Raw genomic sequence first — 13,413 nt, 5'->3', positions numbered from 1 at the left:
GTAAAAGCTTTGATATTTAGTGGTCATCAGTTGATATATATCACTTATAACTACTTTTTCAAAAGCTGAAATTAGTGGATTATTTATAGGTATAAATGCACTCTTCCTAGTTAAACGTGTTAAATAATGTTCATTGTTATTTTCTGGAGAGGTTATACCATTTAATAATCATAAATTCAGTTTTTGTATGAACAATTTAAAATTCAATAGAACATCTGCTATATCTACAAACTGTCCAGGTATAAAGGTTAAAATTTTATTAAGTAACTTAAGTTCATGTTTGTCTAAAGTATATTTAGACAAATTAAAAACAATACCATTTAGAGTAATTTCTGACTCCTCGTAGTCATCCCGTAATTCATACTCCTCGCCCGGCTGTGGCCCCGATTTTTGTTGTAATTCCGTTTTTCTTTTGGTAAAGGGTACAACTTGTTTGACTGAATCGGCAGGTCCAAAGGGTCTAATGCTGAAATAATGTTCGAGTCTACTACCACTGAAGGTTCAGCTGGGTGGTTTAGATTACATGCAGTAGATTCTGTAATAATAACAGAAGCTGGCACATTCACAACATTTGGTGTGGTCACAGTATTTAATTCCAGTTCCTGGCTGTTAGATGATAAACACGCCTCCCAAAAATTAGAACGTACTATCTGGCTGGTGTTTTGTTGTGAATAAAGTTCCTATTAGTAAATTTGCTACTCAAAAATGTCATAACTGTTTCTTTTGTATGTCTCTACTGATACACCTTTTTAAATCCTATAACATCTAAAGAATTTTTTCTTAGAAGCCATGGTACATGTAATACCATGAATATAATATACATGGCTAGATGCTTAAGATGTAATGCATTTTATATTAGTAAAAGTAATAGGAGGTTGAAGGACAGAATATGTGAGCATCTTTCAGAAATAAAGAGAAAATTAGAAAGTAATGCATTATATAAACATATAAAACAAACAGATGAAACATTTGTTTAATTTTTTAATAATACTGATAAACATATAAGAGGGGGTGACATATCTAACAGTACTGAGATTCATGAGAATAAATGGATTTTGCATTTTAAAGCTTATGAATCTCCAGGATTAAATGAAAATTTTACTTTAAAGCCAATTTTAAAAGAAATACAGAATGAATTATAACGTATATATAATAAATAGTGGTATGTATATATGCATGTTTTTCTTGTATCCACTGTCTGACTTTTGGAAAGTTTCATAGTACTGTCTCTCTTAAATTGTACTATTATAGTCACATAAAATTAATAGGCTTTGTATTTAAGTAATGAAGTTTTTTCTTTTAACTGTTTTGCCTGATGAAGCCTTTGTATGTGAAAGTATTTATGCTAGAGTTGTGATACTAATAAACCCTGTGCGTTTTTTGAGCATCGTAGTGCCGTTTTTTTTACTTGGTTTTGGACGTTTTGTAATTCCGGCTTTATCTGCGTGGTGGAATCTGCTTTTTTCTTACAATCAACCTATATGTCATCAGGCTCAAGAGTGTAAGAAGCCTAATCTACTACCTTAGTTGAAATGCAGTGTGTTTTTGTAAGGAGAAATATATTAGGAGGGAGCCCTATCTGCACCTTGAGTAGAGAAGAGCTATGGCCTAGATGTAAAACTTGGTTGTTTAGGAAAGAGGAGGTACAGAATGATCAAGTGAATGGAGAGTGACCCAACTGCCCCCTAGGTCAGGAGTGGGACAGCCTTGCTGCCACAACACTGTAACCTTATTAGATGGATACAAAGTTAGAAGTGAGGCAGAGGGGTTGGGAGATAGTAAATGAAAGGGGAGTGATTTAACTACCAACAAAGTCAGGAATGGAATAGCATAGCTGCCATCTAGGCTGAGACTGCGGGAAATAGTTAAAGAGAAAGGGTCAGGGCAAAAGTTTGGTGGAAGACCTGTCTGCTCATTTGGTTAGAGGAGCAAAAGTAGCCTGATACTTCCTTCTGAATAAGCAGAAGATAGGTGATATGAAGCTAAAGCTGGGAAATAGATAAGAGAGTGACCTAACTGCCACTTAAGTCAGAAAAAGAAGTAAGGAGAGAAGCAGCATACTGAGTAAACAATTAGATAACAGAGAGGCCTATTTGTCCCCTAGGTCAGAACAGTGAAATAGTCTGTTTACCACTAAAGGTGCATAGAGGCTTAGGAGGTGATAAATAAGCTAGAATAGACAAAGAGACAGAAGAGAAATGAAATGACACTGCAGTCAGGAGTGGTAAGACCAATATCTGCTTGGAACATTAAGCAGATAGGAAGGTAAGGTACTGTGACAGTTAGTAGAGAGAGGCATCTCTGTCACCAGGGACAGAATAGAGTAATGTCCGAATTGTCTAAGCTTAAGTATGACGAGTTGGATGTGAACTGCAAAGTGAATGCATGAGAGAGGGAAAAGTGGATTAAATGTAACTTACCTTTCAGTGGTGGATTACAGTAAAGAAAAGTAAGCAAGTCTGTGGAATAGTGATAACAGAATCTTAAATGTTTCTAAGAATCTTTTGTTACAGAAACCCAGGCAGCCGGGTTCAAAGACAAGTGCCCCCTAACTGCCTTCATAGGTGAGCAGTCAGCAACCCTTCAGGAGCGATAAAAGGGTCTATCTGGAAAGGAATCTTGGAAAAAAGAAGTTATGTACTCACCATAACGTTCCATGTGAGTTGTTCCATCTCGCCTTCATTCATCACTGATGGGTTCAGAGCCGATCCTCGGCTCCGACACGGCCGACTAGCAAGCTCAAAGTTCTCCAGTAGCTCGAGACCCCATCCCTTATCCCATAATGCACTGCTGGAATTACCTCAGATCTTGTTTGCTGCATACCATATGATAGTACAATAATTATTCTACCTAGGAATGAATACACATTGAAAAACCAGGATGAAGACAGCCTCCAGGTCAACTGTCAGCCAGGAGGAGGAAGGAGGGAGGGACGTGAGAATGAAGGCGAGCTGGAACAACTCACATGGAACGTTATGGTGAGTACATAACTTCTTTATGTGAAGTTGTTCAATCTCGCCGTTCATTCATCACTGATGGGTAGCGTCCCTAGCACCCTGATCTTGGGTGGCTCACGGCAGTACACTCTTCAGAACCATAGAGCCAAATGAAGCCCTGTCCCTGGAGGCCTTATCCACTTTGTAATGAGTTATAAAAGTGTGAGGTTTAGACCAGGTGGCTGCTGCACAGATGTTATCCAAAGGCAATTTGGCTTGAAAGGCTGACGAGGTAGAAACTGCTCTGGTTGAATGAGCCTTTACCTTACTAGATAATGGCATTTTATGACAAACATATGTATAGGTGATGCAATCCGACAGCCACTTAGACAGGGTTGTTTTAGCAACTGGTTTACCTTTCCTCATCTCAGAAAAGGACACAAAGAGCTGATCTGATTTCCTAATGTCTTTGGTTCTGTCCAAATAAAATCTAAGTTGTCTATGAACATCGAGTTTATGCAACATATATTCCAATTTGTTGGCATGATTAGGGAAGAAAACGGGCAACTCAATGACTTGATTAATGTTAACCTCAGAACATACTTTGGGCAGAAAGGATGGATTAGTTCTGAGAGATACTCTGTCAGTATGGAAGACAATGTAAGGGGGCTTGAAGGAAAGGGGTTGGAGCTCTGACACTCTACGGGCTGAAGTGATGGCTACTAAGAAGATAGTTTTCCATGACAAGAATTTTAGTTCACAATATGATGCAGGCTCAAAAGGAGGAAGAATGATATGAGATAACAAAAGATTCAAATTCCAGGGGGAATAAGGTGTCTTCACTGGCAGCCTTATGTGAAAGGAGCCTTTTAGAAAAGCCTTAGACAAATGGTGAGCCATAATATTCAAACCATCAATTCCTAGATAGAAATTAGATATAGCAGCTAATTGTACTCGTACCGTAGCTGCCGCTGCTCCTTTGTTGAAGATTTCTGTCAAGAATTGTAAGATAAGCCTTGAAAATGGTTTGAAACAGGTAAACAAAAAACTTCCCAAACTTCCCACTGGACCAGTAGGGTGAGCTCTCTGCGTAGTACATGTGTAGTGCTGCGTGACTTCAATGTGATTTCAATGAGATTTGGGTGCTATAAAATGCTCTAGTAGATTGTTAACTTAAAGTTTTGTTTCTGATGAAGTTGGATTCTTAAATCTGACGAAAAGTGCATGTTTAAAGAGAAGCTTAAATAAATATTTCAATGGATTATTCACGTGGTCTTGGAAGACAGTGTTTGGGAAGTTTTTAAGAATTGTAAGATAGAAGACAATGGCGTTTGATAAGGGTCAATGTTGTGTGAAGAAGCCCAAATGGAAAATCTCTTCCACTTACTACGATACAATTTTCTGGTGGAAGGTTTGTGGGAAGCCAACAAAATCTGACTAGTGTCATGGGAAAGATTATAGAGTCTGGCTATGTGGGGAATTGGAGCAGCCAGCGGTTAGCTTCAGTGTCTGCAATGACGGGTGAAGATCCCCTGACGGATGTGTCAACAAGTCTGGAACTGGGTCCAGGATCCATGGATCTTCCAGAATATGATGATAATGAAACGGGAACCAAATCTGCTGAGGCCAATGAGGGGCTATGAGGATGACTGTCCATCCCAGCGACTTTGCTTTCTGTAAGAATTTGGATATCAGGGGAATTGGTGGAAATGCAGAGAGGAGACCCGGGGGCCAATTGTGGACAAGAGGATCCCTCGGGGTGTGACCTGGTGTGGGAATTGGGGTGAAATAGCTTTTGCATTTGTCGTTGATGTGACTGGTGAAGAGGTCGCAGGAAGACTGGCCCCATTTGTGGAAGATCCTGTCCGCAATCTCTTGTTTGAGGGACCATTGTGGGGCAACAAGATTGCTCTGCCCAGTCTGTCCGCTATTATGTTAGATTTTCCCGGGATGTGCGTTGTTTGTTCAGATACCAGACCACTGACATGTTGTCTGTCTGTATTGCAATTGTCCCTAGAGGAAGAGAGTCCTGAAAGTATTGCAACGCTAGAAGTACTGCTCTTATCTCCAGGACATTGATATGCAGATGTGATTCTTGATCTGTCCATGTGCCTTGAGCGGTCTTTCCCTGAAATAGCCCCCCCACCCTATCAGGGAAGCGTCCGTGGTCACAGTGGCAACTGGAGGGGGAAGCATGAAAGGACGTCCTATTGTGACATGAAGAGACATCAACCATTACTGAAGATCCTTCTTGCAGGAATTTATCAGGATCATGTGACTCACTGGAAGTTCTTGGTAAGACCATTGCGTGAATAGAAGCCATTGAAGGATTCTCATATGCATCCTTGCTAAGGGGATTGCTAGAATAGCTGCCGCCATCAATCCTAGAACTTTCAATACCTCTGCTGCTGGTACTTTGTTCTTTGATATTAGGGACATGATGTGTTGGCGGAGAATAGAGATTCTTTCTGGCAGAAGGCGAAGAGTGGTGGTTGACGTGTCTAGTTCTGTCCCCATAAACATGATATACTGCGATGGCAACAAGGCAGACTTTTCGAAGTTGATTGTAATACCTAGCTGATCGAAGTGTGTCAGAGTAGCCTCTCTCGCTTGAAGACGTTGATGCCTGGTGGTGGAGGTAAGGAGCCAATTGTCTAGATACGGAAACATCTGGAATCCTAGACACCTCAGGTGAGCTGTGACTACTGCCATGCACTTGGTGAACACTCTGGGGGCTGTAGTGAGACCAAAGGGCAGAGCTCAGAATTGATAATGATTGGCTCCCAGCCAGAAACGCAGGTGATCTCTGGATGGTTTGGCCATTTTTATGTGGTAGTACGCATCCTTGAGATCAATCGAGCACATCCATTTGTCCTTCCCCAACAAGGGGAGTATGGACTGTAGCGTAACCATTCGGAACGTCTCTTTTCTCACAAATTGGCTGAGTTTGCTGAGATCCAAAACGGGTCTCCAGTCCCCCGTTTTCTTTGGAACCAAAAAGAACCTTGAGTAAGTTCCGAATCCTGTCTGGTCTGCTGGGACTGGCTGGATGACTCTTTTTTTCTAGCAATCAGCATACCTCTTTTGCTGCTTGTCCCATGTGACTGGGTGGAACGTCCGGGATTTTTTTTGACAGGAAGAGGCTGGGTGGAGAATGGTATGAAATACCCTCTGAAAATGATACTTCGTACCCAACTGTCGTTTGTTATTTTTAGCCAGGCTTTGTGGTACAAAGATAAGTGACCCCCGACTGCCTCCAGGAGCGCTGGTAGGATTGACCAGAGAAATGATCTCTGTCACACTGGTGTTGCGGACCCCCTCTGCCGCGAGGGTGGCGTCTTCCATTGAAACCCCCTCCTCTGCCTCTGGAGGGGGGCTCTCCACGTGTGTCTTGAAAGGCTCCTTGAGCTTTTCGGAACCACATCTTTCCTCCCCTCTGACTTTTGGGAAAGGGTCGAGTGGGGGGTGAAAAAACGGACTCCGGCAGACAGAGTCATTCCTTCTTGCTCACACCTGGTTAAAGTCTCCTTCACCTTTGGCCCAAACAAGGATGAGCCGTCAAATGGGGTATTATTAAAGGAAGACTTGAGTGGTTCCGCGAAGGAACAGAGTCTCATCCAGGCATGCCTACGGGGAGCGATTCCTGTACCTGCGTCTCTGCTCGAACCATCAGCTGCACATGAAACGAGACGCATGGACGAGTTGACTATCAAATTGAGGGTAGAGAGCAGAGTGGCAATCTTATCGGATACACTCGAAACTACAGCACCCTGAAGAGTATCTCCCAACTTCTTAAGGAGATCTCTCTGCAGTCTGGTAAAATGTGTCAAGTAGTTCACTGACCCGAGTGAGAAAGTCACTGAACTGAACATGCATTTCCCATATCTATCCATGATCCTAGATTCTGTATTAGGAGAATGGATAGATGAGGAAGTCTCAGATATTTCCTTTTTGCTGGCCGCCACCACCATGGCATCAACAGGGACTCCCTTGGTCAAAAAGGACTTATCCACAGGGGCTGTAATAAACTTATTAGGCCTCCGAGGAACAGGTTCCACAGATTCTGGAGACTCCCATGCCCTACGACAGACCAGATCCATAAGTTCATCATAGGGTGGAGATACCCAAGAGGTGGAAGGTTGAGACCCAAACACCTTCATGAGATTTGACTCATCCTCAGTAGGGCTCTTGGACAGCCAATTACCCCTCTTGCCTAAGGATTTCAAGAATCTCCGCAAAGGAGATGTCCTCAGAGGGGGATCTGGGGGGACCATTCTGATTCATCCAAGTCAGTGTCCAATGTTTTAAGACTCCTGGGGGGAGTCCAAATGCCTCCTTTTGCATAATCTCTTCCTGGGAAGCTCTTCAGGGGGAACTTCTGGAGAGGTCTCAGAAGAGCAGGGTGAGCCCTGTGGGGCTACCTGAGGTTCTGGGTCTCTATGTTTGGGAGGACCAGAGGAAACAGACACAGGCACTTTAGGGGAAGAAGAGGCCAGACCTTGAGATGAGGAAGTCTTGGGAGACAACACTCGCCTCATGGCATCGAAAGCACCTCAGCTCCAATGAGAAGGAGTTGATGGCTCTGATGGAGCCACAATCTTCTCCTGCACCGAAGCCATGGGCTCCGAGTCCGAGGTAGGAGACGAGCTCACCCTAGCCGAGGCCCCGAGAGGAAGAGTCGGCACCGTCAAGTAGGTGCGGCTATTCTCCCCGGACCCAACCGGAGAGCGTCGGGTCCTAGAGTCCCCAGTTGGCACTGAGAACATCCGAGAAGATGGAGCCGACGACACTGGAGCAGGTGTCGGCTCCACGGGATTCTTGATCATCAAGTCAGCCTCCTCCAGCTCTGAAGGTCCAATATGGCTCGGAGGAGGAGCAGACAATTCAAGGGTAGTGGTCTTCGGCTCCGACGGTTGTGTCTGAGCCGATAGTAATTTAACTAGGCCTGGTGCCTTCAAGAGTTTCTGAACTAGCCGGTCCATATCCAGATCAGATAAGCTGACAGAGGACCTGGAAGAATGGACAGATGGAGCAACATGGAAGGAGGTTTTTCGGTAACAGGTTCCAAGGTTATGTCCCGGTTCCGAAAAGAGCAGACTGTCTGCTCCGAGGGCAGTGGAGCCAAAGTCACCACAATTTCTGACCTCTTTCCTTTCTTGGGTCTAGGATCAGTGGAAGACTTGGAAGATATTGATGATTTACTGGCTCCATTCTGGTCAGACAATGTCTCAGAAAAGGGGTGCTTAATGATATCCCTATCAATCAATTTCCTCTTCCTTTCAGCTAACACTCTTGTGGAAAAGGAATGACATATGCTGCATGACTCTTGCAGATGTACCTCACCCAAGCAGTAAACACACTGCACATGGGCATCTGTGACTGACATTTTCTGTCCACAGTCTGGGCACTTTTTAAACCCAGACTTTGGATGCTTGTCCTTATCTTCAGACATTACACAACTCAAGCACACTAATTAACTAAGAGCTGTTTTAAACTAAGTAACACACAAACATACACACAGCCCAAAAAGGGGCACTAACAACTAATAACTACAGTAAATAGAGATCCAAAACGACAGTCCCAAAGGGGATCACTGACTAATTACTAATCCTAAGGCCAAAAGGCTGAAGGCAAGACAGAATACTGAGGAAAGGGGTAAAAACACAGGAAAAAGTACCATTTACTAACTAGCATATCTGCTGCTATGAATAGAACAAAGTATATAAAAAAGTGAAAACATAACTTGTTGAAAGTTGAAAAACTCCCAATAAAGTCTCAAGCCAAGCTGGAAACCAAGAGATCCGTGCCACGGCAAACTAGATCAGGGGTAATTCCAGCAGTGCATTATGGGAAAAGGGGGTGGGGTCTCATGCTACTGGAGAACTAGTCAGCCGTGTTGGAGCCGAGGATTGGCTGTGAACCCATCAGTGATGAATGAATGACAAGATTGAACAACTTCACATCCCTAGTTTTACATGCCTCCTCTGCTGCAAGGATGGAGTCTTCCATTTGAACCCCCGCCCCTAGATGAGTTAACCCCCCTTGAATTCTGGAAAGATCCCTGGGATTTATGAAACTACATTTTCTTTCCCCCTCTTTGATATCAGGAAAAAGATTGTTGAGGGGTATAAAAGTGAATCCCTCTGGTAGACAGGGTCTTTCCTTCCTATTAACTGTGGGAAAGTGTTTCTTTCACAGAAGGGCCAGACAGGAATGGCCAAACAGGAATGTTCCATCAAGGGGAGTATAGATGAAAGAAGATTTGAAAGGCTCTGCAAAAAAAATAGCAAAACTACATCCAGGCACGTCTCCTAACTGCAACACCTGAACCAGCAGCCAGTAAAGTACCTCCTGCAGCATGGGATATTAGCCTCATGGACACACTGGAAATGGATAAAACAGTGGCCAGTTGTGAAGATGAGCTCTTACAGTCCTCCACAAACATGGACTCCGAGAGGGATTTGGACAGCTCATTGGTCAAATGCCTCTGCAGCCTTGTAAAATGTGCTAAATAATTCAAGGACCTCAAGGCAAAAGTTTCTGAAGGAAATATAAGCTTTCCAAATTTGTCCAATACCCTCGACTCTCTACTAAGGGGATGGGCAGAGGATCTCTGGGATGGCAAACACAGGGATGAAGTCTTGCCAGCCATGATGTAGCTCTCTTTCTCATAATTTACTAATGCCTGTTTTTTACAAGGTAAAAATGTCAGGTGGAAATCTTCCAACTAAAGTGCAGAAGTCTAGTGACAGCACTGGTATTTTCTCATGACTGTTGGGAATAAACCTAAAGTGGGAGATTTTGAAATTTTAAGTGCATACCCCATTATATATGTACTACATTACTCTTAAAAAGGGAGATCGCGTTTCAGATAAAAAAAAAATAGAAACACAGTATAACCATGATGGTACTCTGGACTACTTGTTAACAGATGCATTGGAAGAAAACACGTTTTCTGTGACTCCTGTTAGAAAAGGGAGACAGGAATGTATAATGTCGTAATAAAAGGGGATTACTTATACATTTAACTTGAACTTGTTTGTCTAAATACATTCTGTAATGCACTCAGAAGGAATTTTCAAAGAACCTACTTGGGACAAAGTAAAGGATGACAAGACTTTACCTTTGAGTAACTTTCAGCTGCATCTTTAAGAAGTGTTAGGACTTTGGTCAGCGAATTTTGTATCCCAGGCACCTCATTGATGGGTTCATCTACAGTAAAGAAAAATATTACACACTTTAATTCCAAACAAAATACTCTTCAAAACACAAACCCATCTAAACATATTGTTTATAAAAGCAATAGTGTATATTAGTAAATATTTTAAATAAACAATGTGCAAAAAATGTTCTAAAGACAAGTGATACTTATGGCCAACTACAGGCTTAAAATACAGTTCCTGTATACAACTCCATTGCCTTTTATTCTATCACTCCATCCCATATGCCACTTCTGTACAACATACGACTCTTCATACAATCAGCTACTCTCTCAGACTAAGTATTTTATCTTTCACGGTTGGTGTAGTACCTTACTACCTTTTAACTCTTAACTTACTGCCATGCCCCAAATCTACCTTTATGGACAGTTCTAAATGTTCTTATCATACATAATGTAATGTCCTCCAAATAATACTTCACCTCATACATGCATACCTATTAATTGTACTACTACCGTTTTCTCAAATAATACACATATTACTCACAAATCTCCTTGTCTATGACATCTAATCCTTAACTCCATTTTGTCTAAGCAGGGAAATCTATCCCTGAACATGAGAGATTTACCATAACACTGACCAAAAGTCTTTATCAGGACTAACCTCGTATTACAAGCTCTTGGATTTCTGATAGTCTTCTCCAAATCTGAGAGAGGCAGGATACGAGAAATCCTCCTCAATCTGGTTGCAGACTTGTTTTTTTATAATTGATAATATTCTTACCATTTAAAAAAATACCATATAAATTATGCAGCTTATGCAGAAAGATGAGAAGCTACAAGTATTAGAAGACAGACAAATAAAATGCCCCATTGCCTACTAAGAATTGCAAAGGAATGTGTTAATGAACAGATTGAGACTGGTGAAAAAGAAGTTTTAACTACTTAAAACAGCAAATCCTTGTGGCAGTACAGAAACACACTCCAACAGGGAATTTTTTTTCACTAAGTGCTAAAGCTGTTAGAGCTACTGAAATAAGTAAACTTGTTACTGCAAATCTTCTCTATAAAATTAGCTTTCTCCATCTACCTTCATCATGTGCACCATAGTCATAACGTAACTACACCACTAAAACGCAACCAAGAGTCTGTTGTAAAATAATGGAGAAAATGTGCTGTCACATGTAACTGACCATGGAGGCAGGGAATTGCATCACGTACAGGATACTGGTTATGACTCTGCTGTTAGCAGTATCAATGACAGGACCAGAAATAAGAGGCAGAGCTCTGGCTGCATACTCTTACACAGACGCAACTTGCTCTCCCACACACCATCTGCTGTTTTATTCCTTCTAGTCTATTACAGCTAAGCAATACACTGTGATGTACCAATTGCTTTTTACCAGCTGTGGTAATTGTTTACCCAAAAATGCAGACATAGATGCAAGTTTCCCATTTTCTAGAACATCTGTTCAAACAGTGCCTATAATGGGGGATTATTTGCATTTTTCATATAAACCATTTAATTCATGTTTTATTTTTAGGTATTTGGCATAATTAGTCCTACTAGACATAAGCAAGAGTGCTTCAGAAATAAGTTCAATCCGGTTTTACTGAAGAAGCACACAAGTTTGACTTCCAACAGAAGATGCTTTCAAAGGGATGTCATCTATGTGGTAAACACATGGATGCCCATGTTTTCCAAAGGACACACACTTTTTCCCCCTCTCAGACCCTACCTTTAGGTACTTGGGGACTGGGCCAGTAATGTCCATGCCAGGTCTATCAGCTACTCTTCACCCCCCCGACTTACTCCTTTTTTTTGCCACCTTGAACCTTATCTTTACTGGCTCGGTCCCCAAGTACCTAATTGTTTATGCCAGGTCCACCAGCTACTCTCCACCCCCCCAGGTCAGTGGTGGGCCGTTGTGAAATAGGATGACTACAACAGTTCTCTACACCTTAGACTCAAATTCACTGGAAATGCTGAGACTTAATTAAGTTTAGCTGTCAGTTTATAAGGCTGTGCTTGTTACTGACAAGAAAGCAACCTGGCATATTGTCTGGATCTATGGAGCTAAATGTGCTTGGCCTTGGAAAGTGCCCACAGGACTTGTGCTTATGTGATCTTGGGGGTGGGGGGACACTGAGGGAAAGTTAGGAGGATAACAGTGTAAGAGAATTAAATTTATCAGCTAATCAATTGGCTATGTCCCCTGCAATGCTGGGTATAGTGTTTTTTAGGTTTCTAACACAGTTATGAAGGGCCTTATGTTCTTTGTAACAAGGACGGCAATTTTTAGTTCATACTAAATTTTTGAGTATTACCTGATTTTGCTTCTAAGTTATCTGATTATCTTTTCTGAGTTCACTTTTAGAACTTGAGGTATTTAGTTTATTCTTACTGATAAAATAGTTTCTACTAGGATTCCACCATAGGGACTTATTCCTGAACTTGAAATGACCTTAGCATTGTATTTGTGTCCAATGGGAACCCATACCTCACTGCAAACATTTAGTTAAACAAAGAAACTCTTCATGAATGTAACAGTGTGCGAGTAGGGATTGTTGAGAGGGGGTGCTTAAATTTCATCAGGTAATCAACTACATGTAAAATATTTGTCATTTAATAATCTCTAAAGTCAGAAGGGTTTGATGGTAGATCAGGTTTAACCCTCATAGTAAATATTACTGAGTGGTGGTCAGATTTGATGAGGGGTGGAGGAACTACAGGTGTACAGCATGGTAGGGTATTATTGACTGGGACTACATCCACACTTTTTGAGCTCCTAATTGGGATATGAACTAGTTGGTTTAATGAGCTAGTATTAATGAAATCTAGAAAAATTGTGCATACTTAGTTGTAGTAGTGGGGGTTACCCAGATAATGAAAGAATAGCTGAAATACTCTACGAGGACAGTATGTGGTTTAATGGTGATGGACTCCAGCTTGTTTATATATCTCATGGGATGTGTGCAACAAGGATGGGATACAGTAGCTGGCTATATTATGATACAAATGTTTATTGATGGTAAGGAGAAGGAGCTCAAGGTCATTGTTTTGCCATATGAGCCAGATGTGAATGAGTGGTAGGCACTGAAACCCAGCAAAGGGTGGGGGTGGGAAAGCTATTGCTACACTGAAGCCATGTATCAGCAACAATGCAAATATCTATATTTTTGAGGCTCAAGGAAACCTAGAGAAAGTCCAACTTCGTATTCAAGCTTCTAGCATTGAGTAGTGTTACTTTTACATATTTTTTTGTTTGACTATACATGTTGGTAGTTTGAGGAGACTGACCTTGCCTACAAAGGTGC

The 13,413-nt window shown here is 41.8% G+C and overlaps 1 protein-coding gene across 1 annotated transcript in view; it reads right to left on the bottom strand.

Moving 5' to 3' along the window:
• SPG11 (SPG11 vesicle trafficking associated, spatacsin) overlaps nt 1-13,413 on the bottom strand; it is a 2,547,571-nt gene that overhangs the window by 360,671 nt on the left and 2,173,487 nt on the right. The window contains exon 37 of the mRNA XM_044077700.1: nt 10,060-10,148. Within this exon, the coding sequence (XP_043933635.1) occupies nt 10,060-10,148 (89 nt within the window). The remainder of the gene's footprint in view (nt 1-10,059; nt 10,149-13,413) is intronic.

The sequence above is a fragment of the Protopterus annectens genome, chromosome 7.part0 (assembly GCF_019279795.1).
Source record: "Protopterus annectens isolate FY-2018-M chromosome 7.part0, PAN1.0, whole genome shotgun sequence".
NCBI classification, from domain to species: Eukaryota; Metazoa; Chordata; order Ceratodontiformes; family Protopteridae; genus Protopterus; species Protopterus annectens.
Note: the sequence above shows the minus strand (reverse complement) of the source record. Positions and strands in the feature narration are given on the sequence as shown.